This window comes from Aythya marila (genome assembly GCF_965140915.1).
Source record: "Aythya marila genome assembly, chromosome: 5".
NCBI classification, from domain to species: Eukaryota; Metazoa; Chordata; class Aves; order Anseriformes; family Anatidae; genus Aythya; species Aythya marila.
Genome location: NC_139046.1, coordinates 13,015,812 through 13,041,083, shown reverse-complemented (window position 1 = coordinate 13,041,083; position 25,272 = coordinate 13,015,812). Strand labels below are relative to the sequence as shown.

Sequence of the window (25,272 nt, the reverse complement as noted above, 5' to 3'; positions counted from 1 at the left end):
CAATCCTTGTCTGCAGTCTTGTCTTGTTCTCTCCTACTCCACCACTCCACCTTGTTTAAATGGCCGTTACAAAAGCAGTGTGGTATAAAAAAAATGTAGAACCATCATTTATTCAGCAGCATCTTTTTTCTTTCTTATTTTCCCCACCTTCAAACAGGGTAGTATAGGAGAGCCGACACTCTGCCTCTGTCTCTGCTTATTGCACAGGCAGTTTCAGTCACAAATACCTTTCCGATGCGGTGCTTTCCCAGCATGAGCAGACAAGGAGTGGGCTGGGGCAGAGCGAGGGGATGGAGCACAGAGGGGGGAGCTGTCAAAGTGGAAAGAAAGAAGGCAAACATCTACTCAGAGGCCAGACAAGCTGAGCAAGGTCAGCTGCAGAGACACAGCCCCTTGCAGAAGCTATGCAATTACGTCCAAAGTCTGCATAGCACCAAGAGTCCCAGAACCTGCATGCAGGGGCTGGACCGGAGGATCTAGGGCAGTGGAAAGAAGGTGTATAATGATTTTAATTGCTCTTCCGAGATGTTAAAGGGTAGACGAGATGCTCTTTAGCTTTAGAGCGGGGGGCTGATGCTGTATGCTGCTTGCAAGAATACGCGCAGATAAAATACCCTAATGAGAGAGTGGAGAGAGAAATATGGTAAGTGCTAGCCATGATCAAAAGGTGAAATAAAATATCAAAATAAAATGCAGCCTAATCAGAGCATGGAGGACAGGGATACACAATCCCTTCACCAAAAGTGGCTGTTAAGTTAAATTAGATTAATCACTCCCACCTCCCTTCCTCCCCAAACTCCCTTATTTTTAATGAAGGGGCTTACTGCTGTAATGCTGAATGCCGTCCAAGCTGCTGGACGTTTAAAGCTATATACGTAACACGCCTGTGACACACACACATCCTGTGCTTCCACTTTCCAAGAAAGCTGGAATCTGCTACTTGGTAGGTCTTTTCCATCTGCAGCTTTTATGACCCTGCTGAGGGACCAGCAAGCAGTGTCCCCCCTGTCTCGCTCAAGAAATACACTACCAAATGCCAGAACAGAGGAGCAAGCAGGAGCGAGTTTAAGAGCTGTTGGGCTTAACAGTGGTTTGTGCTGATCGTGCTTGAATCTTTCTGCAAAGGCATACATGCAAAGAGGAAAAAACAACAACCGCTAAGTAACCACTTCACATCTGCCATTAAGATTATTAAACTTCTTACAAGCGGTATCTACCCCACCTTCCCCACTACACACAAATGTACACACACATCCCAAGCTCTCCAACGTGGCAACTGAGAGCCAAGAAAGCTCTCCTTTCCCTGCTGCAGCAACCGCATTTATTCCTGTTAAGGGGTTAACGATTCGTTTCCACTACTTCTCTCGAGAAAACCTACAATGAAAACATTGGCTCACGAAAGCGTTCTCACTGCCAGAATGCCACAGCGCGAGTGAAAAGTCCGTTTTGTTTTCATTACATCTCTGGGATTTCCGGCTTAACTCCTGAGCTTAGACACCAAATCCCTAGATACCCCACCCACCCACTTTTAAAAAAAAAAAAAAAAAAAAAAAAAAAAGCATTTATACTGCACAACCCACCAATTACCATTTGGAGGGTGGGAGGGAACGGGGAGAAGGAGCCATGCTGAAAATGATGCTCTTGCTGGAGCGAACGCACACATCTTCCCAGCCCAGAGCTACCCAGTTTCTCCAGACTTCTAGTGTCATCCACTGAGAAATGCAGTTTTATTTCTATACCTGGCCTCTCTCCTCTGTTTCTCACCCTTTACACTCCCATCTTCCTACTTGGCCACGGAAGCCAGAGCTGAAACTCAGACCCAAATCTATATGCCCTCTCAAGTTACATGACACGATGTAGAAATCCAAACCTGTCTTGTACAAAAAGTATAATTACTTCACAGTTTTTTCTCTCCAGTTATGATAGAAAAATGTTTCACTCTGAGAAAAAAAAAAAAAAAAAAAAAAGGAAAAAAAAAAAGAAGGGTTCAGCCTTTATGTCACAGCCGATTTTGTCACTGTGTGTATAGGCAGTGCAGTTCAAACATGGGTTGAGAAAGAAAAACAATCTATGGAAAGGCACGAAGGGAGGCTACCTCATGCTATAGCAGCACTTCTGTCCTGCTGAAGCAAAGGAATCATTTCTGTGCCTGTATGTGTTTATTCACCACAGGAGAGTACCAGCAACTTTTTGTATCTATACAGGAGCTTTTCTGTTTTACAGTACTTCCATGCAACTGACTTTCCATTTGCAAGGTTTCACTGCAAAATTCCCCTGAAAAATCAAGCAAGCTTTCTTGCAGTCAATACACCACTGAGCACATAAGCCTATTATTATTAGTCAAATCAAAACAAATGCCAAAGCAGTCTATATGATTATTAGGCACTACTTTTTCTTTCCTTCTAACAGTTCTTGGCAAAATTGTCAGGAAAAATGACTAATGACTGGCTGACCAGTGCCATTTCATCATTTACCATTAGTGTTTTCTAAAAATCTACCAATCTTTCCATACTAATGATAATCAAAGATATACACACGGTTTCTGGTCTCCCACACATGGCCCAAGTAATTTCACAAGAAGTCCCAAACAAAAACAAAAAGACACTTTGTTGGGTGACATTTTGACTGGGCTCTACCTCTGAATAAGTGCAGAGACTTTCCACCAAATCAGAAGGTATCGCACCACCAGTTTCAGGGCAGTTAATCCAGGTGAAACCAGGGCGGAGTGGTGCTGGCTGGGCTCTTGTGGGCAGCCAGTCTCCTGCTGTACCGTTACTCACCATCCCTGCTCGTGGGAGTTCACCTAACCATGCACAGAAAGCAGACAATAACTTTGAAAAACAGGATGGTGAAAGGAGAAAAAAAAAAAAAAAAAAAAAAAAAAAAGAAAAACTGGCAGGGAGAATTGAGGGCATAATATTCCTCAACACTTTTTCTTAGTCTGTTTTAGCTCGATGTGATTAATTTCACACTTGACTGTCACAGATGCCGGGAAAGCCTCTGCCAGCCCCGGTGCCTGGCAGGTCTGGACCCCAGGCAGGACATGGCTGGTGGCCCCACAGTGACAAACGTCAGGGAGAGTGGCCGGCGGCCCCAGGGGCTACCGAGCAACTGCGGCTGAGAAGATGAGAAGACAGCGCTGGAGCGGTGCCACATGGGTGCGGTGGAGTTCAAGCAAGGGGAAAAAAAGGTTTCGTAATAAGCAGGTTTCTCACCTTTAACTATTCCCCAGATTAGCGCCCTGCTCACTGGTGCCTGTGCAGGAGATGCTGTGCAGTGCCAGGCAGCCATGTCCCTGATCTGGAGGGACTGTGATGGGGCAGTTCCCCCATTCACAGGACTGCCTGTGAGGTGAGAGCCTTACGGGGACACACATGTGACCAGTGGTGCTGGCACGACCCCACGCAGGCTGCTGTGCTGCCTCCAGCCATATTTCCCTTTCCCCTTCCTCCTATCCTGCCCTGGCTGTCCCTCCCCACCAACCCACTGCTGTCCAGCGGACACAGCGGGGACAGGGGCTGCCAAGTTGGGTGCCCCTAGAGGATCTCCCACAGGGAGTCGTGTACCCCCTGAAAGCCTCCACTCCCCACCCCACCACACACACAAGCCCATGGCTGACAGGGCCCCTCAGGCTGGCCCCTGCCTCAGTGCCGGTGCCAATGGAAGGCCCCATGCCAGTCCCCACCCTGGCTTCACCAGCAGCCTGACAACTTTAAGCCATCAACATTTTGGCGGCCCCTCGTCATGCTTCAAACACACGCCTGGAAGCCAAAACAGGGGGAGGGCAGCCAGCGCCATCAGGCCTGCACCTGGGCAGGGGGGCCCCGGAGGAGAGCCAGGCTCCCCTGACATGCCCCTGGCGCAAGCAGGGCTGTGGGTGAGATCACCCGGCTTGTTTTCCTCCCTGCCACCCAAGGCAGGACCTCAGCCGAGGTCCCCGCGGGCAGGAGGCTTGCAGGAGGCTTGCTCATTAACCCACTGCGAGCCCTGCTGCGGCTTACGCCTTCTCACACCCCCACCCCGCAGCGTCCCCTGTGCTGCTCAGAGGCACCAATTAGCAAAACACGTTGCTAAACAGCCGATAGAGCAGCAGCAGTGGAGGAGGAGGAGGAGGCCAGGTAACTCCTCTGCCACCAGGGAACACCTGGCAGGCACGAGGGAAGGAACAAGCCTGGAAAAGCCTCGCAAAGGGGATTTCAGCTGCAGCCCAGGTTTCTCAGGCGCTGTTACCACACGCTTCTGGAAGCCTTGTCTTCTCTGCATGGCATTTTTTCTAGCCTGGCTTTGGCAGGGCACTCCTGCTGGACCCACCAGCCTGGAGAGGTGCTGGAAGCAGGACCCAGCTCCACAGCAGCCCTGGGAAGGGGAGCAGGGCCCAGAGGATGGCCCCATGTTCTGCGATGCTCAAGACACTTCTTGCCAACCTGACCAACATCGCCACCATCAGCCTCGGGTTTCTTTCAGTTTATGGTTTCCTTCCCTCGCATGTGAAGGCATCACGATGGCTGTCTTGAGTCCTATAGTTAATATGGGTGCACGGGTCCATAATGGTACATTGTAAGTGAATGTCTCAGGGTAGACAGCAATAATAATTAGCTGTCATGATTTGAAAAAAGGATAATCCATGCCATTGAGTTAACAATCACTCACACAACACACATGGATTTAACTAATCTTAATTTGGAGAAAAATAACAATTCTAAATATATCAAATAGCCTATTTCATGGCAACCTGCGGCGGTGTTTATCTCTGGCTTCCAGCACATGCAAGTTATTTAGTTTCTCTCACTGGCAGTTTTACCATTCAAAAGCCTGAAATGAACATTCATGGAGCAGGGGTTGCAGTTAAATCCTGCCTCTGACAGGGAGCCTTTTTTCATGATGCACATCTAGTTCAAGTACATAATGCATGGAGCCCAGCATTGGCGGGATGAATGAGGAATTCAAATCAACCCCCTTCCCTTTCCTTGCACCGTCTTTGCAGAAATTAACTGCTCTGTGTTAATGAACTTCTGCTGCTGGTGTCATTATGTGTCTGTGAGGGTACACTGCCCAAAGCACAGAAAAGGGAGAAGATCTGGTAAAAGTGGTTTCTGACTAGCAGAGGACCCCTGCTCTGACAGTTTAGCTGCTCCTATACATTCTGCCAAAGTTCTCTGAAACTATCCAATGTTAAAAACAAGACAATTGGTACTTTTTCTTTAATCTACACCATTTCACAGAGCCTGACTGAAGAAAAAAACTGGCAGCCAGCAAGCCCAGCAGGGCTGAGAGGAAGACAGGAGATACCAACAGTCAAAGGATAGCAGGAGGCACCTCTCAAGGTCCTTCTGGTCACCTGGTCATGCCCAAGATCTCATGAATATGAAAGCTAAAAAGAGGTACAAGATACATCTGTGGTCAAACATTTTCAGAATACCTGCCACTGGTGAAATGAAAGAAGCGGTGGCTGATAACTCCTAGCTAATTCATTGGCCTTGCTTTGTTTTGCTCTGCAACAATCTGGTACATCTGCTTGATACTATCACACCCTCTGTATGAGAGGCAGAACTGCTTTTCAAACAGGTCAGCCAATTTGAAAAAAAAAAAAAAAAAAAAAAAAAGCCTTTACAGGACAAACTGCTCCTAAGCAAGTCATGTCCTCACAAGTGGCAGCTAACATGTTACCACATACCTTACGGACAGTGGTAACTAAATGAAAGCGCCTTGAAAAGCTTGGATTTGCAAGTTACAAGTCCGGGAAAGATTACAGAGTTCATTATCAGAAGGTCTTTAAAAGCTGATTGCGGAGATAAAGTTGCTTTGTCTGTACTGAAATCTAGAAATGTCAGTTGGAGATTTGCATTGCATGCATGCAAATTCTTGCAGATTCCCGAGCTCTACCTGACTCCCTTTAAGCGGCACAAGGTCTGTTATGTGGTCAGGAGGGATTCAGTGACCAGAGAAAGCAGAGTTCCCAATAAATAAAGAAAGAAAAGCAAAAAGAAAGAGAGAAGGAAAGACCTCAAAACTCCAGAGCACTCTGAATTGGGGTTAATTCTCGGTGAGACACTGCATCCCAGCGTACCACATGAAGCACCCGCACGCCCAGAGGGGAGAAAGGTGCAAGGGGTAGAGCTGAGCTCAGCGCCTGATGTACCCTCGCTACGCTCAGCTCTGGGAAGCTGTAACATTTTGTGGCTTAGTCACGCAGCAGAAGGCCGCACAAATCATTTTGACCAAATAAGAAGGTCTACAAAAATAACACAAGATCAAGGAGAGTAGCTGAAACCTATTTGAGGGCAGCAGTGGTGGCAGCATATTTCAGGGAGCTGGAGTGGCGAGTGGGTGATTTCTGGTTTCCCTCTTCAAATATAAAGACTCAATTATCTTTGAACAGCTTGCTTTACACATGAATTGACACATTTATTTTACAATAAATAACTGAAAGTTATCTATGTTTCCTTTACTGTTAATCTACACAAAGAAATAATAAACAGAGCTTGTCTACAAAAATGCAACTACTGCAGTCCTCAGAATTCAATTAAGCTAAAATAATTAATGCTTCCACCATATTAAATTACTTTATACATTTGAGCCACTGAAGTTTTTTCATTCTTTAATCTTTTTCGCCTTTTTATTTAATAAAAAAAAAAAAAAAAGTTATTTTCAAAGAGGGGGGGCTTGGCTAGGAGGGGGAAAAAGAGCATGATTTGCTGTTAAAATGTAATGGTCTCCTTTAGCTGACACAGCATGTAGAGTGTTTTGTGCCTTTGATTAAAATAACATTTTAAATGCTTTGAACAAACATATCTCCCCATACTTCTAAGGGATTATTTTACATATTTCTTGGTGGAATAAAGAAATTCATTCTTCCTGTCGCAGTACAGAAAGGCTAAGAATATCTTTCGTCACATATAAAGTAAAAATACTGTAGGCTGTTGCATTATTACCAAAAAAAATAAAAAAATAAAGGGAGGGGGTGGCGGGGTGGGAGAAAGCTGCCTTAGAGATTAAGTTTCCCTTTTATGAAATCGTATTTAGTCTCTTTTTTTAACAAATCTAACAACAATGCTCTACAGCCGCTCACTGGGAAATACCTTTAATGTTAAATGCAGATTCTGATTTTCTTGGCTAATGCAGAAAGCCTTTCTATTGAAATATAAATAAGGGGTTTGGTATATCCCACTAAAGCCTTTCCAGTGAATGACTTCTGTGGGTTTTTCATGGCTACCCTCCATGGCTGTAATGTGAGGCTTTTATCCTACTATTGAAAACTATCCGCTGCTATTAAAAAAAAATATGGAAGGACACTGCACCTTTTTATCTCAGAGCTGGGCTCCTAATTGAGAAAGCATTATTACTGCACTATTTAGTGGATGTCCCTATCTCCATGCACTGCTGAGAAAATGCCAATCAAATGATAAACCCTTTTATTTTTCGCAATGCAAAATCTTTCCTACATATTTTCATTTGATATTCAGTTTAGTCTGAAAGAGATTAGGTGCTCCAGATTGGCTTTTAATTTTTTTTAATGCCTTTTCCACATATGAACATAACCTCCACCCTCTTCCCCAGCAAATTTTCTGTATGGCAAAAGCACTGGTTATATTGATGCTGACCCTCAGAAGCTGGGATGGGACGGCACCCTCTGAGCTGAATGTAGCCATTGAAGTACTTTGTTATGGACTGAGCTTGGGCATGGGTTTGTAAAAGAAGAGATCTGGAGTACAACTGCAGTGTAGGTCTCCTGGAGTAACTTCACAAAGCACTGGGCACCCTCTGGAAGGGGCTGAGCACCGTCAGCTTGTGCTGTTGAGAGTGCTCAGCACCATTCAGGAGGCCTTCAGCAGACAGGAAGAGAAGCTCTTGAACACTTCTCTTCTGCTCCCATCAAACCTAGCCCTCAGAAAGCTGATACACCATGAGGGAGTCATCTCTGCCAGGAAATGAATTCAGAGCTTCAAAAGGATAGGGTAAGAACAGAGTCAGGTCTTACAGTAGGGATGCTTAAAATGCTACAACAGCAGCTGTCACTGCTATCGCCCCACAAAGCCACCATGTCAAGATGGTGACTGCACCCTTACAGACTCCTGAAAAACAAGGTAGTCAATGGGTGGCATATGCCCTGTCTTAAAGGTCTGAAGGAGATCTGAAGACTGCAGCAGTTCAATGCCTTCATGTTCATTTATATGATGGCCAAGCCCACCAAAGGTGCTGGGGAGTGACTCAGACACCTCCAGCGATAAAAGGGGGAAATGCTAAAGTTTTAATTGTAAAGATAGGAGCCTAGTACCAGTCTTGTGGGAATCCCTTCATGGGAACACCTCTACTACAGACAGGACTGTGGACTGTCAGATCTAATCCTGTAGGACAATTCCTAGAGAAATCATCTAGTGGCAGCAATGACAACTTGCCACTGGTCTTCTGTATGGGATGCAGCTGATTTGAACATAAAGGCCAGTTTGAGGGAAGATCCTGCTGTGTAACATGAAAAACACACTGACTAGCAGGGAGCACAGCCCTTCCTTTCACCATGGTGAGCAGCGTGCGCTGCGCTGCAGAGAGAAGAAACGCCCTGCACGCCGGAAGCTGCCCCACACCGCGCTCTGCAGAAGCCATTTCACAGCAGCTCGCCCAGGTGGATGCCAGCGCTTGCCTGCCCACCACTGAGCTGGGGGGGTCTGCTGAGTAAATGTTAACTGCACCACATCTGAGGGGGTTAGGAAAAAGAAATGCCTGCTATCTGCTCATCTGGGCCAGCTTGTGTTCGTCCTCTCTTTCAAAAGCTCATTTTGAGTTTGTGTGTGAATGGAGGTGTCCCCCACCCAACTCCAGCCTTCTGCCGAGACCCAGGACAGGCAGCACAGTCAGTAATTCAGGTCAGGAAGCTGAAATCTACCCCAGCTGAAGTCAGTGGAAGTGGATTTTGCCACTGACTTCAGAAGGATTTTATCCTTCACGGTGGGTCTGCATGTTATGAAGTGTATCTGAACTGGATTGAACTGAGCATCTCACCAGAGTCCTCCACCACTGCTACCTGCTTAAGGACGCTCCTGAAATGGCTTCTCTGCCCCCAAACTTCTGCTTTTTCTTATGTGTACACGCTGTCCCTTGGCTCTCCCAGGGGATCGAGAGTCCCTAGTCTGAGAGAACTGGCCCTGCACAGAGAGCTGTGCTGAACCAGACAAGGGGTGGGCAGCCCTGCTGAGCATCCCCCCCCCATTGCCCCCTGTAGCCTCGAGGACCCTCCAGGCTGATGGCTCCTATAAAAACCTGTGACTGAAGCCTCCGTTTCATGGTTTCATGGCACTTTCTAGAGGGCTCTCGTTAAAAGATTACCTAGGCGGTTGATTGAGTGTAAAACATGCTGTACCTGCAATGTTCTCCTGCTTGGGGCAAATTCCTTTTGTAGGCGTGAGAAGACGGTCTTCTTCATCGGGTGTGACTTGGATCCCGATTTCCACTGGCTCTGACACTTTCCTGAGCTCGGCGCGTGAGGAGGGGGGAGGGCTGCTCTTATCCATGCTCTTTTCATAGCAGACACCACCAGTGCCATTGCACTGTTTTCTCTTGTGCTCTATAAAAACCAAGATGTCTCCCAGCGGGAAGTTCATCTGACACTGTCCACAGGTTAATAAGTCGGGGTCTGTCCCGCCTGCGGCGATGCTGATGCCACCCGGCTCTGCTATTGCCAGGCTCTCATCCTCGTCGGCGAGTGCCGGTTCCACATGGTCAGCCTCTGCTTTATGTGGACAAGGAGAAAGAGGGAGGAAAGGGACAAAGGGAGAAGAGAAAGAGATTGCTTTGAATGTTCACAGACTCTGAAGGATGCATCACAAGAGGCCCAGCCTCCCCCCGCACCCAAAAGAAGCCAAGCCTGATTAGATCTTTCTTTCATTTTTCAGCTTTTCCATTCTCCCAGAATGATTTCAATATATTTTGCAACCAAGCCTGCCTGAAACAAAATGGAAAGGCTGACCTGGCATAGCTTTCCTGACAGCTCCTTCCCACTGCTGCCAGCACTGTAAGGAGATCAGCAAAGAGCCATTTTGCAAACGTTCAATCCCCGAGTCACTTTCTGAAACAGTTTCTCTCTTTTTATCCCACCTTCTCATTCCCACTGCATCTCCCAGCCATCTGGCCAAGGCCCCATCCAGCAAATCTTATGCTCCCAAATCTCTCCTTTGATTTCAGAGAGAGGGGAAAAGCAGGGAGGGAAGTGCTCAAGTGCCCCAGGCAAGCAGGATCAGGCTCTGGTGGCACACAAAATTAGTGCCACCACCCTTTCCCCTTACAAAGATACCAGCAAGATTAAATATCCTCCCATCAGTACAAGATACAGCAAAGAGTAAGGTAAGAAGGATGCGGTATCATGAGAAGCTGAAGGGGTTCAAAAGTGTGTACAGTAGGAAAGAGAGTAAGGCACTTTTTAATGTACAGGAATATTGGCTGAGCCCAAAATCTTCCACTCATTTTCCTGATGCCAAATACCTCTGCAGTTGCTGTATAGGTTAATAAAAGTTTTTGGTATAAATCGTGCCTATGGACCGGATGGACTCCATACCATTAGCCCCAAAAGACCCTGAAAGCATTTCTGAGTGACCTGAATCAGTTTCTAAGGAATAAATAATTTCTCATGTTACAATTAATAAGGCACAGTGCATTTTTAATGGGTATTTTGAAGGTAATTGTTACATTATAAAATAATTGTGGATCACAATCCATTTCTGGGGCAAAACTTGGATTTTGTTTTATTTTCTCTTGTTCTGCTGTGTAACTGCCAAATGATACAAACCTTGGTCTTTACTTGGGCAAAATCTCCACTGACTTTTGCCTAAGGCTGTTTTGCCTCTGCAAGGACTATAGTATTTGGGCTGAACAAAACAGAGGAACTAACAGTATGTAAATCAGGGAGTGAGACCTCTAATCGTATCAGGATTAAAGGAATAGTAGGAGAAATGTTCTTTACTGGCCTGAGTGGATTGCTTACAGTTTTCCTGGGGAAAGGGAGTTACACAACTATCTCAGAGAAGTGAGACTGAGATAAACAGATGTCATAATCCAGATCTGGATTTTCCTCCTGGCCGAAATCAAAAGGAGTTTTGTCCCATTCTTCAGCAAATTGAAAAACAAAACACACACACACACACAAAAAAAAAAAAAAAAAAAAAAAAAAAAAAAGAGCTAGAAGGTGAAATGTATTACTTGGCAGCAAAAACTGGCTGAGCCTCGAAAAAGACAGTTTAGAAAAAGAATTGTTCCCGTTTTCCTCTTCCAGAATAAATAATTGATTAGTGTATCTACCAGCTGTATTACAAGTTGCATCAGAGCTCTCTAACAGCAAAATAGGGATGAGCAGCACCAGCAGCAGCAGGAAAAGGACTGATGCCCCAGAGAAGTGCCTGAGCACGACCCATCCCGCTGGAGCAGACGATGGGCACAGAAAGGCTTTGGTTTCCTAACTCACCCCAAGGTTACCAAATACACAGCATAATACTAGTTCTGAAAACCAGTAATTACTTTTTTCCCCTTTATCTAAGTTTAAAAGGAGTTTGAAGACAATACTATGTAATTAATTCACCAATTTATATTATGAAAAGATGCCTCCTTGCCTCAGTGAAAATGCAACCATAACCCTGCGCTGAACAGGGACTGCCGGGAAGAGAGCGGATGTCTGTGAAGAGTGTGTCACAATGCAAAAGGTAATTATTTAGTGCTGCGGTTCCCTTTAATGATCTAACATTGAGCAATATTGTTTATATTGAAGAGAGCTTGCACCTTTAATTACCAATTACATATACATCATTTTAGAGCCAAAAGAAAAGGACTGTGAAAAGGGTCCTTTAGAAGTGTGCGCACTATTTCTAGGGAGAATTCCTATTAAGGGGGAGCAGAGTGTCAAAATATTAAAAAAAAAAACACATACACACAGGGACATACACACACACATATACACACATGGGAGATGGGACAAAGAGCTGGAAAAGACAACATGAAAACAGGAACTGAACCAAGGGTCGGAAGAAGAAAAGGTTGCAGATGAGGAAAATGCTCGTTACGAGTTTCACGTAACAATCCTGTAAAGCTTTCAGATTAAAGTCTGTCTCTCAAATTACAAAGGCAGAATTTTGGCATATATATAACAAATAAAAAGAAAAGAACAGGTCTCAACTTTATTATCTTTTTTGATGTGAGGATTTTTTTTTCTTTCCCTGTGATTTGAATTGCGCTCTTCAGAAAACGTAGCAAAAGTGCTGCATTTGATAAGGGTTCTGACCATGCATCTCTGGAAACATGAAGGAGGTTTTAGCAGCTAAACTGTTGAGAATTCTTTCCTTTCAGCTCTACAGTTCATTTGAATATTAGTTAAATCCACATATGCCTATTCACTTACACTCTCTCACTCTCTCTTTCCAAGGACTCTGCAATGGCACTTTTTTAAAATAACATCTGGTATTCCTTCATATTTTGGCAGTCACCACATTACCGAAAATCAGCTTTTCGTTTTCTTGGTACGCTGAGCCCTCATGATCAGTAGTAATTGGGTTTCAAACTCTAAAAAGGTTTTTTTTACTTGACTCTATTTCTGATTTTAGCTTAATAAATCATCAAGCAGGAGACCAGTCATATACCCAACAATGCAGAAGCTATATTACAATCCCTTTTTCAGGACATGGAAAACAGACATAAAGGAATGAAAAACAAAATACTGAACAGATCTTCAAATGCATTTTATCCATGTCAATTTGCATTTTTTTTAAACTTGGAATTAAAAAAAAAAAAAAAAAAAAAAAAAGGAAAAGAAAAGAAAAGGCTTCCTATTGACAACTCAATTAAGCCATTAAAAACCTACATTCAAGTAACATTACAGGAGAGATTTAAAACCCACAAAGGAAAAGAGAAAAAAGCCTGGAAGTCCAGCCCATAACGCATCGGGTCACGCCTAGTTAATACAACAGCCAAGATCTTATGTTGTTTAAGGAGTCCTTTAATACCAATAGGGCAATTTAGGCCAGTCTCAATCTAAAGTTCTGACTCCACTTGTGTCTGTGGGTTTCAAATGAGTCGCTTCACATTATTTGAATTTAACTCTGTGGTTTTATTTCTGTTTGTTGGTAGCTGGGTTTGGGGGAAGGAGGGTGTTTCCTCCTGAGTATTTATCTAAAATTATTATTTTATTTTTTTTAAGAAGGAAAAATCAAGCCAAACAAAAAAGGAGAATGGAAAACATCTCCTCTGTCTTACGTGGGAAAAGGTAAAAAAAAAAAATGCAAACAATCTATTTCCAGCCAGGACTCATGCCCTGGTTCTCCCAGGTGTGTTGAGGTGTGCCCAGCATTTTCGCTGCACCCAGAGACTCCTCAAAACAGCCCTGCACCACCTTCTGAGGAAGCACAGTGAGTCGGGGATGGGTGATCTATGGGGACATCAGTGACACTGCTGTCATTCGATGGCTTCATAAAATTAATGCAGCTGGACAAGCTAAATCATTTGCTTTGCAAGGCATTACACTTGCTGCTGGACAGCTTCAATGCTCTTAGAAGCATCTCAAAGCTCTCTGGCTGCCTACAGTGCAGTGGACAATTTTCCTAATTCCACAAAGGCACTGTCGCAAAACCACCAGCACTCTTCTTTCTGCGTGGTGACATCATTACACCATATGCGCCCCATGCAAACAATATTCTTATGCCCAATATTAAAGCAAATGCACATGCTAAGTACTTTCTGCTTGTCAAATGTCTCAAAATCATGCCCATTAATAGTAGAAAAGTCTGTTACTCAAAATCATCTCAAAGGCCTCAAAAGACAAGACTGTAGACGCTTGTCTGTGGGCTTTGGATGAGGCCGGGTTCAGATACTGGTGATTTATTTTCTTGTGCTTTTATTGCACTGCTGAATGAAAGGTGCAAAGGAATCAAAAAGTTGTCCACCTATTCTCTTTCTTATTTTTCCACTCCCACAGTGTCAAAGGGAGACAGAGAAAGGAGGAAGAGGGAGTACTTTGGCACAGGACTGAAGCGTTGCGCGTTGAACTTCCTTGCCGCCTCCTGTTTCAGCAGCGGGGTCACAAATCGATGCTGGGGGGGTCAGGGAAGAGCTGCAGGTGCTCTGCCTACCCTGCCACTACCTTAGCCCACGCTGAGCCCAGGGTAACCCTCAGGACAAGCTGGGGCTGCCCAAATTGTCACACCCAGACCAGGGAAGCCACTTGCCTGCATGCCCTGGCATGAGGGGCCCGGCCCCACTCCCTGCACACAGCCACCACTGCCTTGGAGGCACAGCCAGGAGCTCAGCCCAGTTCAGGAGTGAGCACAAATAAGTGACTTGCTTGTCAGGGTGTTGCCCAAAGCAGGCCTGAAAACGATGTCCCTTCCATCAACACCCACATGTCACATTTACTGTAACATCAACATACTTAGCGGAAATAGCTCGGATCGCGTGCACTCGAGCTGGGTTATTGCAGCAATCGGTGTTAGGATCCTTGCTGCGCAAACCCCATGGCCACTCAAAGCATGCTGTGCAGCTCTTCGCCCTCGAAGTTTATCAGTAACCTGCTCCCGGTTCCCCCCTGCAGCCGCAAGGTGCGGGGTTTAGTTTGTGCCCGCATGTTGCATCAGCATCGCACTCGGTGGTCCGAGGCACTGCTTGTCTGCCATCCGTTTTTAATTGTTCTGAGGACTGAGCAGCAATTATTGGTACAGTGTTTAATAAATAAATAAATAAATAAATAAGTGTGAGGCAGAGTTGACCAAAAGAGGCAACGTGATGGGGAAGCCCCAGAAACGGACGGGCCGGCAGCTCTGCGCTACTTTTCAAGTGCGTCTCAGGGCGCAATGCAAAGCGCACAAAAGGCGGCTCGAGTTGCGGCGGGTCTGTGCCGTGCCGTGCCGTGCCGTGCCGTGTCGAGCTGTGCCGTGCCGAGCCGTGCCGTGCCGTGCCGGAGAGCTGTGCCATGCCGGGCAGCCTTGCCGTGCCGAGGAGCCGTGCCGTGCCAGAGCGCAGCGCAGCGCGGCGAGGAGTGGCCGGGGGGCACCTGCCCGCGGCAGGCGAGATCCCAGCAGCTTGGGGGAAGGCCATGGGGGGCGTCCCGCAAACCCCGCACGGCGGCGAGGTGCTGGACAGCCCCGCAGCGCCCAGCTCGGCCGCCTCCCGCAGAAGTGGCCCCAGGCTCTCGGAAAGCCGCACAAACCCCCGTCCGCACCTGAGACGGAGAAAGTCCGGCCGCGGGCGTAAAGAGCCGGGCAGGACCTCGGGGACTGGGAAAAACAAGGCACGGCAACCTCGCAGAACCTAAACGGAACAAAAGCCAAGAATATCCAAGGATCTGCTTGGATCTCAAGCACTCGTCAGATGTTATTTCACCAGGAACTATGCACAGTGTTAAAGAAGGGAGTGGCGTGTCTCCCCTTAAGTAAACTGTACGTTCATAAAAAAATATTTACTGCTTTTGAGAGCGTAAAATGCATAGGCTCTTCTATAGACTGCAGAAGCTGTAAATCTCCGCAGATAAAATGGAATGTGATGATGGGATATAAAAGCATGCTTTGTTCCCAAGTGAATAGATTTGTTTTATTTAAAACTAAACGACAACCAAGGAGAGAAAGGAGTGCTCGGTGCCACAAAAGCAGAAGGAGCGGTATTTTGGTACAGGCTTTTAACTGGCTTAGAAAAGGAGATTTGAAGCACGGATTCTTACCCAAAGATTTAAAAGGCATGATCAAAATTAAGTAATTAGTTTTGAACGCATATTAAACACACGACAACTCTGTTCTTTTTTATAAATATCGGTCTCAAAAGAGACTGCTCCTCAATTGTGTATGGAACACTGTTGCTCATATACAATTTTCTTAAGCCTTTTTTTTTGCTCTCATTGAAGCATATTCATTATAACATTCAGCGAATTTATGGCTTATTCCAGTGGCTTAGTAAAAGGGGTCATAAAAAAGTTAAGTAAACCAGTGTTTTTTTCCTTTCCCTTAAGTTTGGATTCCTTTTTTATACTGTGCTGTCTAGTGCTTAGTCTTTGGAAAGTACCTTGGGCATATCCAGCACACACACAAATTATCAACTGCTCCAGGAAAAAAAAAAAAAAAAAAAAAAAAAAAGGGAATTTCTTGCACTGAGGCAACTACACAAAAGACTTGCATATGTCAAAAATACAGAACTAAGTCCCTGTGAATGCTGCACCATTAATCAAATCCCCGATCTGGTGTCACTTTTGCCAGTAAAATGATGATATTCTTCTAACCCCCTTCTACTGGCGCGTGCCTGCAACGCATGAAGTGTGTCCCTCTGCTTTAATTTGTTTTCGAATAGCCTGCTTTAGGCATTTTTTATATATTCCTTGAGAAGAAAAAAAAAGGAGGGGGGGGGGAAGCTGCTACTTAAAGCTTCAGCAAAGGTCTACAGTATCGAGCAGGCAACAGCTTTTCAGGAGCTAGAGCAGCAGGCAAATTTAACTGATGTTCAGGAGCTGAACACACAACTGCCTTTGAGGCTTGCAGTCGTGGGTGCAGAGGAACGGTGTGCAGCCTGCCCAGATACAATTTAAGAAAGTAAATAAACACAAAAGAGGAAGGTGCTGTAGTAAGAGCAGCTGAATGAATCACACATTTATCAATGTGCACTGTTATTGATGCCTTTTCCCTCCCTCATTAGAAAGACACATATATATAAATCTATCTACAGCCAATGCTGATACTTCACCAAGTGCTTTTACGGCATCACTAACTTTAAAGCAGGCGGTAAGCCCAGCCACCGTTTATTTTTCCACATGCTTTCTCTTGAGGCTACCAAGACCAAATGTTACCGACATCTGCAACGCGGTGCATGGAGCAGCCCTGAAGAAACCGCTGCCCCACTGAACAGCAACCAAGAGGAGGAAATGCTCGGGCAAGGAGGCGAGGAGACATTTTGGTGCAGTGTGTCTCCACGGAGAGACTTTGCTGATGGGCTTCAGCTTTTGCGAGCGGGACGGGTGGGAGGCAGAGGGAAGAAGGGGAGCGTGTGCGTGCATGTGCGTGTGCGTGCGCCGGGGGCAGAGGCACTAGGGAGAAGGAGAGCAGGGTTCTTGTTCCTCTTAGAAAAAGTTAGTAGTTGTGGAATAAACACGAAGCAGCAATCAGCAAAGTTTGAGGAGTCTGGGGACGGGAGAAAAGCAAGTTTTCCCTATAGCTGGGGAACGTTTGCCTCACCAGAGGCCGAGGCACCGTGCTCTTCATGTTACAGGTCTGTCAAATGAGCTGGCTGCTGTGTATATGCTTCCAACAAGCTTGATTCAAACACTAAATGAAGTAGAGAAATCATCAGATAAATTGCTGGCCCCCTCTACCCAAGAGTGAAAGGTTTTTTTACAGTTGGCGACAGCCCTGATCTTTCATCTGACCTAATTTATTTCTCTTTCAGGTTAGAAGAAAGCGCGCTTTCCTGTCTTGGGATAACCTTCATCCCCATATTGAGCCCTAAAAATAAAAATACGCTTATGATATGTTAACAATACCACGATTTGATGACTTTCTCATACTGGGTGAAGTAAACCTTCTACCCTGACATCCAGCGATCAAAGCTTCCCATGCGTACGCCGCAAAATTATATGTTTGGGCAAGAAAGCGTCCCGCTAAAGTCCGTCTATGGCGGGCAATCAGACAAGCGGAGAAGAGCACAAGCTCAGTGGAGCAGCCTGCAAGCTGCAACTTCTACATGACATACGTGGATTTGTGTTTATTTCTTCAGGAAAGAAATGCTTATTTTCTTTTGCAGGAACTGCAGGGTTTTTTGTTATAAGGACCTGAGAGGATCAAAGTACGGTGAACTATCCAACAGCAGATCCTCTCGGCAGGGGCACATGTGGCTTTCTGGCATGTAAGCAACCCCAAATGGTGAGTGCATGTGTCCACCTTATTGCCGCGCACACCTTCTCCCAGGACCCCAGCTCTCTTTCTCTCGGTGTTCACGTCCGCTGAAACAAGCAAGCACATCTACGTGGGCTTCCCCCAGACGCACGGAGACTCGCTCGTGTTCAAGTATCATTACCCCGATCGCTATCTGACAACAAATTGAGAATTTAAACACTGTACGCTGGCAATAAAAAGCATTGTTAAAAACTAATTTTAATTAAAAACTCCTGTCCGCCCGAGTCAATTAATCAGCCGCGCTTTAGCTAAAAATAGATCTGCCTCGCTCGCAGCCCCCCTCTCAGCTAGCGCTCTATAGATCTTCGCATGAAAATCGATACTACAACTTTACACTGCAAACATTTTGCAGCGCCGTGAAGTGCCTGAGCTCCGGCTGCTATTTCCCAGGGCTGAGCATCCCGCGCAGCAGCGGCGGCGGCAGGGCCGGCGCCGTCCCCGCATCAGACGGGCTGCGAGCTCCCCCTAGTCGTCAGCAGCCGCCACTTGCGGCCGGGGCACCAGGCAGCCCTGCGAGGCAACTGCGAGCCAGCAAAGTTTATTTTGGAAAGTCTTTTCTATCAACAAACAGCGCGGAGAGCAAAGCGATCGAGATAGGAAACGGGGAAGGGAAGTCGGCGAGCTGTGCGAAGCGTTTGGTTGACCGAAAAGGTTTGCGAGCTCAGCCCGAGGAAGACTTGCCGAGGAGGTGTCAACCGAAGTCGGTAACTGATATCAATAATTTGTACTTGTATGAGCACACACTCCTCTAAGTCATAATTATTGTCATATATGCCACAAGACAACCCTTTGTTCTGCGGAGGAGCATCCATTCTGCACAAGACAAGGGCTCCAACCGTTCCTGCTTGAAGGCAGCCAGGTTGTAAAAGCTTTAAGACTTTATTTCTCAATATTTAAATAAGCCTGACAAAATATGCTCTGCATCTGCCGACCAGCGAAAAAATGCAAAATGATTTCTCACCCGCTGTACATCTATTTAAGCCACTGAGCACATCAAGCAAAAAGGACAAAACAATCAGGATCCACAATCTAGTTACTCCGCATCAGTTTTTCAAAAATATTTTTAAACACCTGAAACTATGAAAATATGCCAGTATTTTTTTCATCTTACATGTCAAATATAAATATATCCAAATGAAAAGCAACCTGGAAATCAACCGCACGCAACCTCTTTTTTTTTTTTTTTTCCTGTCCTATTTAAAGCCGACACATGTAATGTCTTTCAAAAACGCGTTAGGCTTTTCTGTGCACAACTGTGCGGGTATTATGAAAAAGTCAGCCATCTCCAAAATAATTTCCTCTCTAAATCTTCAGTCACAGCTTATGTTCTCTTTGCATGAGAGTTAATTACATTGGTGTGGGTTTTTTCTGTGAAAAAAGTGTATTAATTGCACTGAATCTAAATGCATTTTAAGAGAAGCTCCTTGAAGCAATCTGCAAAACTTTGACATGCAAAAAATCCTAGTGTTTTTCATTATTATTTCTAATGACTACGTACAAATACAAAATGGTATAGGAAATTATTACTCTTCCTAGGGAACCTGTTGACCAGGTATTGAAGAGCCTTCTTGGGAAACCTGGCTCTCCACCTCCAGGTGGAAATCATTGTATGATTTCACTGTGCCTTTCCCTCCCAGCCTTTGCTGCTGCCCTACAGAAACGTTCTTGCTTTGCCGCCTTCTGCAAAACTGCTATCAGTGAGCTTTTCACATGCTCTCATTTTTCGCATTTCCTTCAAATGCAAAATGCAGGGCTAGTCTGAAAGCAGATTTCTCAAGTTAAAAAAAGAAGATCTTAAGCTGGAAAATCAGCAATTTGAATCAAACCAAACTAACGTTTCTTTGCACAGAGCAGCTCTACAGCTCAGTTTCCTCTTTCTCTACCTAATTGCCTCTTTTGCTTTGTCCACCCATTTAAGTGAGCTCAGCTACCAAGTTTGTTCTGTCCACCATCACTGAGGAGAGGTCCAGAGCTGCTCTTTTCTCCCACATGTGTCTCCCCTTTTTGTGCTGCACATGCATCTATTACAAGGCTGCCTGGGCAAGCCTGGCAAGGACAAACAGGCCACTCAGTTTTGCAGCCTTAAAGACCACTGTGCAAATGAGACACTGAAACTCTGGAGCACGGCTACGTTGCAGCCTCTCTGCTTTTTGTGTTTGTTTGTTTGTCTTACACTCAGGATCTAAACGTTTCTCTGAATACCAAGAGCATGAAACCCAATAAACTCCAGCTGAGCGGTGTCAGAAAACCCTTCTCTTTCTCTCTCTCCTCATCTCTCTCCCTATCTCTCTTTCTTTGCCTGGCACAGACCTCCAATCCATCCTGAGATGCAACTCTCCTGACAGATGCCAAAGAGGGAGAGGGGAAAAAAAAAAAAAAAAAGCCCAAGCTAAACATGACATAAATGCAAGATTTCAGGAAACAGCACCAATTCATCCCGGCTTTGGGGGCTTGGCTTGGGGCTGGGTTTATTTTGTTGCAAGTGTTTTGGTTTCCTATTCCGCTGCCTGCTACTTTCCCAACTCCCCCTCGCAGAGGCCGGTCTGCTGGCTGCTTTGCCCCCACGAATGACACCTTCCCGAGAAGTGCGGGGATGGCAAGCCCCCCTCCTGCACGCCTGCAGCTGAGGCTCAGCGCCTGTGCGCTAAAATGCCTGCACTTCCTGCTCCCCCCAGCCCCAACCCCAGCCCCAGCCGCAGCCCCCCCGGCTCCCATCCCCTCCTCCCCTGGATACCTTCATTTTTTTCTGCCACTGTTCAGTATGCAGCCTGATTTCTCCGCCAGCTTCCTCAGGATGGAGAGATAGATAAATACAAGAGGGGAGGGAGGGAAGCTGCGTACCGCTCTGCTCTCCATTCCTCCCCAGCCTCCCCGCTAAACCCATTGTACACGCAGCTCCTCAGCACCTTTTAATGCTCTCCTGCCTCATTATTTACTTTCAAGTAAAGCGATCGGAAAAGGAGATCAAATTGGAAGAACAAACCTACCTGGCTCTCTCCTCCACCCCACCTCCCCCCCCCAGCAGAAACAGCAGCAAGAAAAGAAATGTTTCACCCCTTGAAACAAATTCAGACGTGCGCAACAAACCAGATTTTCCGCACACCCCCCTTTCAACACCCCACATCTCCTCACAACTGAGACAGAAAAGAAGTAGGAGAAATTGCACAGGGCGATTTAGAGAGGGTTCAGGTTGTTGATGCGTTTTCTTAAAAAAAAGAAATTGGGGGGGGTGGGGGGGGGAGCACCAAGAAAAAGGGAAACGCGTTTTCTGAACCGGATGATTAAAAACAAAAATGCAATTAATGAAGAGGGAGTGTGGGGGGGGGGAATCCACCTTTTATGGTGATGCAAATCTGGCTCCCAAATAACAATGAATTAAAAACAAACCCCCCAGAAAGAGAGCTGAATACCAGATGCATCTTCATTTGTGTTCCAGTGTTCCACCAGCTGATGGGCTCGGGGGGGGGGGGGGGGGGGGAAGGGGGGGAGGAGGAACGGGTTAAAAAAATAAAGGAGCACACCAAAAAAAAAAAAAAAAAGACAGAAAGAGCGAAAGAAATTGAAATTTCGGGACTCGCAACGTTTCCCCAAAACCCTCACCTACGAAAACAAACAAACAAAAAATCTTCCGGGAAGTGGAAAAATTATATAGGTATATATACATCGGTTCGCGAGGAAATCTTACAAACAGAAATTTATCACCGGTAACAAAGAAAGAGAGGAGCTCGCAAGCACCAAATGCTCCTGGCAGATGGCTCCTATTCTTGGCTTTCAGGGGAGGGGAGAGAAGCCGGGGGAATATTTTATTTATTTATTTAAATTCTTTAAAATCGGAACATAAATATTCGGATCCGCCGCGGCTCAGGCTCAGCCCGGGGCTGGCTCCGTGCGCGCCGCCGCCCCCCGCAGCACAGCAACTTGCGGACACGTCGGGGGGGGGGGGGGGGGGGGGGTCCGGCCGGCCTCCCCGGTGGGGTGCGGGGCCTCAAACCGGCCTCCGCTCCCCCCAACAACCTCCCCAAGGCTTGCTCTGCTTTCCTAACACCCCCCACCTCGAGCGGGTCCGATGCTTTCGGGGGAAAATGCAGGACTCCCCCTCCCCCGGTTGTCCCCGCGGCCCAGTGGCGGAGGAGCAGCGGGGAGTGCTGGGGGGTCCTCAGCCGAAGCCCCCCCTTCAGCCGTGGAAGAGGCCCCGGGAGCTCAGAGAGGGGTGCCCGGTTTTGGGGAGACCTGCCCCGGCTCTGCCTGCAGCCGCCCGCTCGCCCCTCTGTAGGGTGTAGGGTGGGAGCGGGGAGGAGAGGGGGGATGCTGGGGGGGGGGGGGGGGGGCGGGGGGTCTCCTTTCCTTCCTCCGATTTATCTTTTTTTTTTTCTTTTTGGGGGGGGGGAGGGTGGTGATGTGTGTTTGCATTTCACAATGGGAGCTTCGGCAAAGTGCAGCCCCCGCTGCTGCCCCGCCGCCCGGCCCGCGTTTCATGCCCCCTCCGCCGCCTCGGCTCTCCTCTCTGCACCCCCCCTCCGCTCCCCAGCAGGCACCCCCGCCTTCCCCCGGCTCCTCTGCACCCCCTGCCCTGCCCCTAGCCCCAGCCGAGCCCGTCGTGCCTCTCCCCGCCTTTTGCAGGACGGGGACCCCCCTCCACTGCACCTGGGGCTGAATCCTGCCCATCTACCTGCCCCGCACCGGGGGGCTCGGCGCCTGCCTCTCGGCCGGCCCACCGCCTCCATGTGCTTCCCATCAAATCCCCCGGCCTCTCCTCTTCCCCCCACACCCCTCCCCGGCCCCGCTGCCCACCTTGATCCTCCCCGAACCCCCCCCGCATCCCTCGCCACCCCCCCCCCCCACACCAGCCCCGGCTGTCACGCCGATGCCAGGCTCCCGGCCAACTTTTCCCAGCGCTCCGCTTTGCAACCCCGGTGCGGGGAGCGAGGAGCGGGTCCGGGGGCGAGCTGCGGAGCCCCTACGGCCCGGTACGGCCCGGCACGGCCCGGCACGGCCCCGTGTCCCCTCGGGGGGAGCCCCCGCCGCCCCCCGCCGGCAGCGCCTTTCCCCCGCTCCGCTCGGCACCGCTCGGCGCTGCCCGCCCGCCCGCCTCACCTCCGCACCGCTGCAAACGCACGGCAAAACTTCGGGCTTCTCCCCCCCCTCCACCCCCAGCCCATCCCCCCTAGCCGCACACCCCCCTCCCCTCTTTAATTCCCTTCTCCTCTCCCTCTCTCTGAAGTCATTTACTAGCTTTGGTTTCTCCTGGAGCCCCCCCCTATCCCCCCCCCCCCCAAGCCCGCTTCCTCCCCTTCCCTAATTTTGCTCCTTGATTTCGGCTCGATCTGGTTCCAAGTTCAAACTTACGTGTGATAATCTCTCTTTGTGACAAGTGCTGCGGGTTTCCCTGCTTGCGACGGGACATTGCCCTGGCATTTACACTGGCATCGCCTGGAGAGCTGCACTGGTCTGGGGGGATGTGTTGGGGGCCGATCCTCCTCCTCTTTTTTTTTCCTCTTTCTTCTTCTTCTTCTTTACCGAGTTCTTCTTCTTTCAAAAAAATAAAAATTAAAAGAAAAAAAAAAATAACACCTCCTTTTTGTCGCTGCTGTGGTGCACTGGATGGGATCTCCTCTCAATTAAAAATCATCATCATCAGGAAAAGCTTTCTCGCTCTTTTTTCCTCTCTCTTTCACACACTGTCTTTTCTCCACCGCTTCTGCCACTTGGACTTCCAAATCTCTTCTTGAACTTAGGAGGATATGCACCGCCAGTGACACTTTTCTCTTTCCCTCTTTCCAGAGTGCTTGGCAAATTGGCAAGTGCGCTTTTCCACCAGGAGGGTTAAAAAAAAAAAAAAGAAAAAGAAAAAGAAAAAAAAGAAAAAAAAAAGGGAAAAAAAAAAAAAGGAAAAAAAAAAGAAAAAAGAAAAAAAAAGAAAAAAAAAAAGAAAAAAAAAAGAAAAAAGCAGGAATATAAAAAAAAAAAAAAAGTACTTGAATTGGGATTGCCCACACAAAAAAAAAAAAAAAAAAGCCAAAAAAAAATGTTTTTCAGAGATTGACCCTTGCTGGGTAGATATATAGAGAGATTTTTTTTGAAAAGGGGTAGCCAAAACTGTGTCTCCTCTTTCCCAGCTCAAGTGGCACTGCTTTGCCCTGGTGCTTTTGGATTGCCAGTGCTCCTGCACCACTTTGCACTCTTCCCCCCTCGCCTGGCACTGGGACTGGAAGGAAGGAAGCCCCCAGTGCAGCTGGGCTGGTGCTGGCTATTACTATTATATATTGCAATGTGAAGATGGCGGAGTCCTGGTTCTCTGGGAGCGCTCTGTCTCTCTATGGCTGGGGCTGCCTCTGTACAATGGGATAAAATTCAAGTTCAAGTGCGGACGTGACGTTTAATCTGCACTAGAGACAAAAAGACCCAGAGAGTAGGAGCACTGGGGGCGACTAGCGGTGGCTTTTTAACATTGTACCCTGCAAGAGAACAAGAAACGCCACTCGCACACACACACACGCACACACACTCGCACACACGCGCTCGCACACACTCGCGCACAAACTAAAGCACATGCACGGAGCGGGGAGCAGCTCCGGGCTTTGTGCGCTTGCTGCTTTCTCGCCTAAGCGGAGGGAAAGGGGAAAGGGGGGGGGGGAGCAGAAAGCCGCATCCTTCCCGCACGGCCAAACTTCCCCGAGCCCGGGGGGGGCTCGGCCGGGGGCGGCCCGGGGCGGGGGCGGCTGCCGGGGGCCGGCGGCCGAGGGATGGAGGCGCGGAGGGAAGGATGCGGAGAGCCGCCCGGCCCTGCCCGTGCCCGTGCCCCTGCCGGTGCCGGGGGAGCCGGGGCCGGTGCCGGTGCCCCCGCCGTTCCCCATCGTGGTGCGGAGTCGGCAGAAGCCGCGGGCAGGCTCGGGCAGCCCGTCCCTCCAGCCGCCGCCGCAGCTCCTCGGTGGCCGGCGCGTTCCCCCTGCGTTTCTTTCCAACAGTTTTGCACCAACACCAGTGTCTGTGTGGGCTGGGGAGAGGTGTTTTTTTTTTTTCTTCCTTTTTTTTTTTTTTTTTTTTCCTTTCCTCCTCTCTCGCTAAAAGTGTGATGGGAGCGGGACACGCGCGCACACGCTCCGAGCCGCACACGCACACACACACACACTCCGACCTGCTTTCCCACCCCCTTTTCCTTAAAATCCTGGCGGCGAGGATTTCTCTTGGAGGAATTAAAGTCTCGGCCGCGAATCGGGAGACGCCGAGTTCCCAGGGACCGCATCTCGGTGCACTTTTCCTCCTATTTCCCACGCAGGTAAATGCCCACAGCTGCGTGCGCCTCTAACTTGGGAGATTCTTGGGAACCAACTTTTTCCCCTCTACCTCCGCTCTCCCAGCCCAGTTCCTCCGATTATCT

General features: G+C 47.8%; 1 protein-coding gene across 4 annotated transcripts in view; it reads right to left on the bottom strand.

Moving 5' to 3' along the window:
• Nucleotides 1-24,178, bottom strand: part of BCL11B (BCL11 transcription factor B) — a 96,392-nt gene extending 72,214 nt beyond the window's left edge. For 2 of the 4 annotated variants that reach the window (XM_082762638.1, XM_082762640.1), the window contains exons 1-2: nt 23,241-24,178; nt 9,356-9,724 (exon numbers count right to left, since the gene is read on the bottom strand). In XM_082762638.1, coding sequence (XP_082618764.1) covers nt 9,356-9,724; nt 23,241-23,298 — 427 coding nt within the window. In that variant the 5' untranslated portion in view covers nt 23,299-24,178. The remainder of the gene's footprint in view (nt 1-9,355; nt 9,725-23,240) is intronic. The other 2 variants (XM_082762639.1, XM_082762641.1) reach the window with 1 other exon arrangement.
• Nucleotides 24,179-25,272: the final 1,094 nt, after the last annotated feature.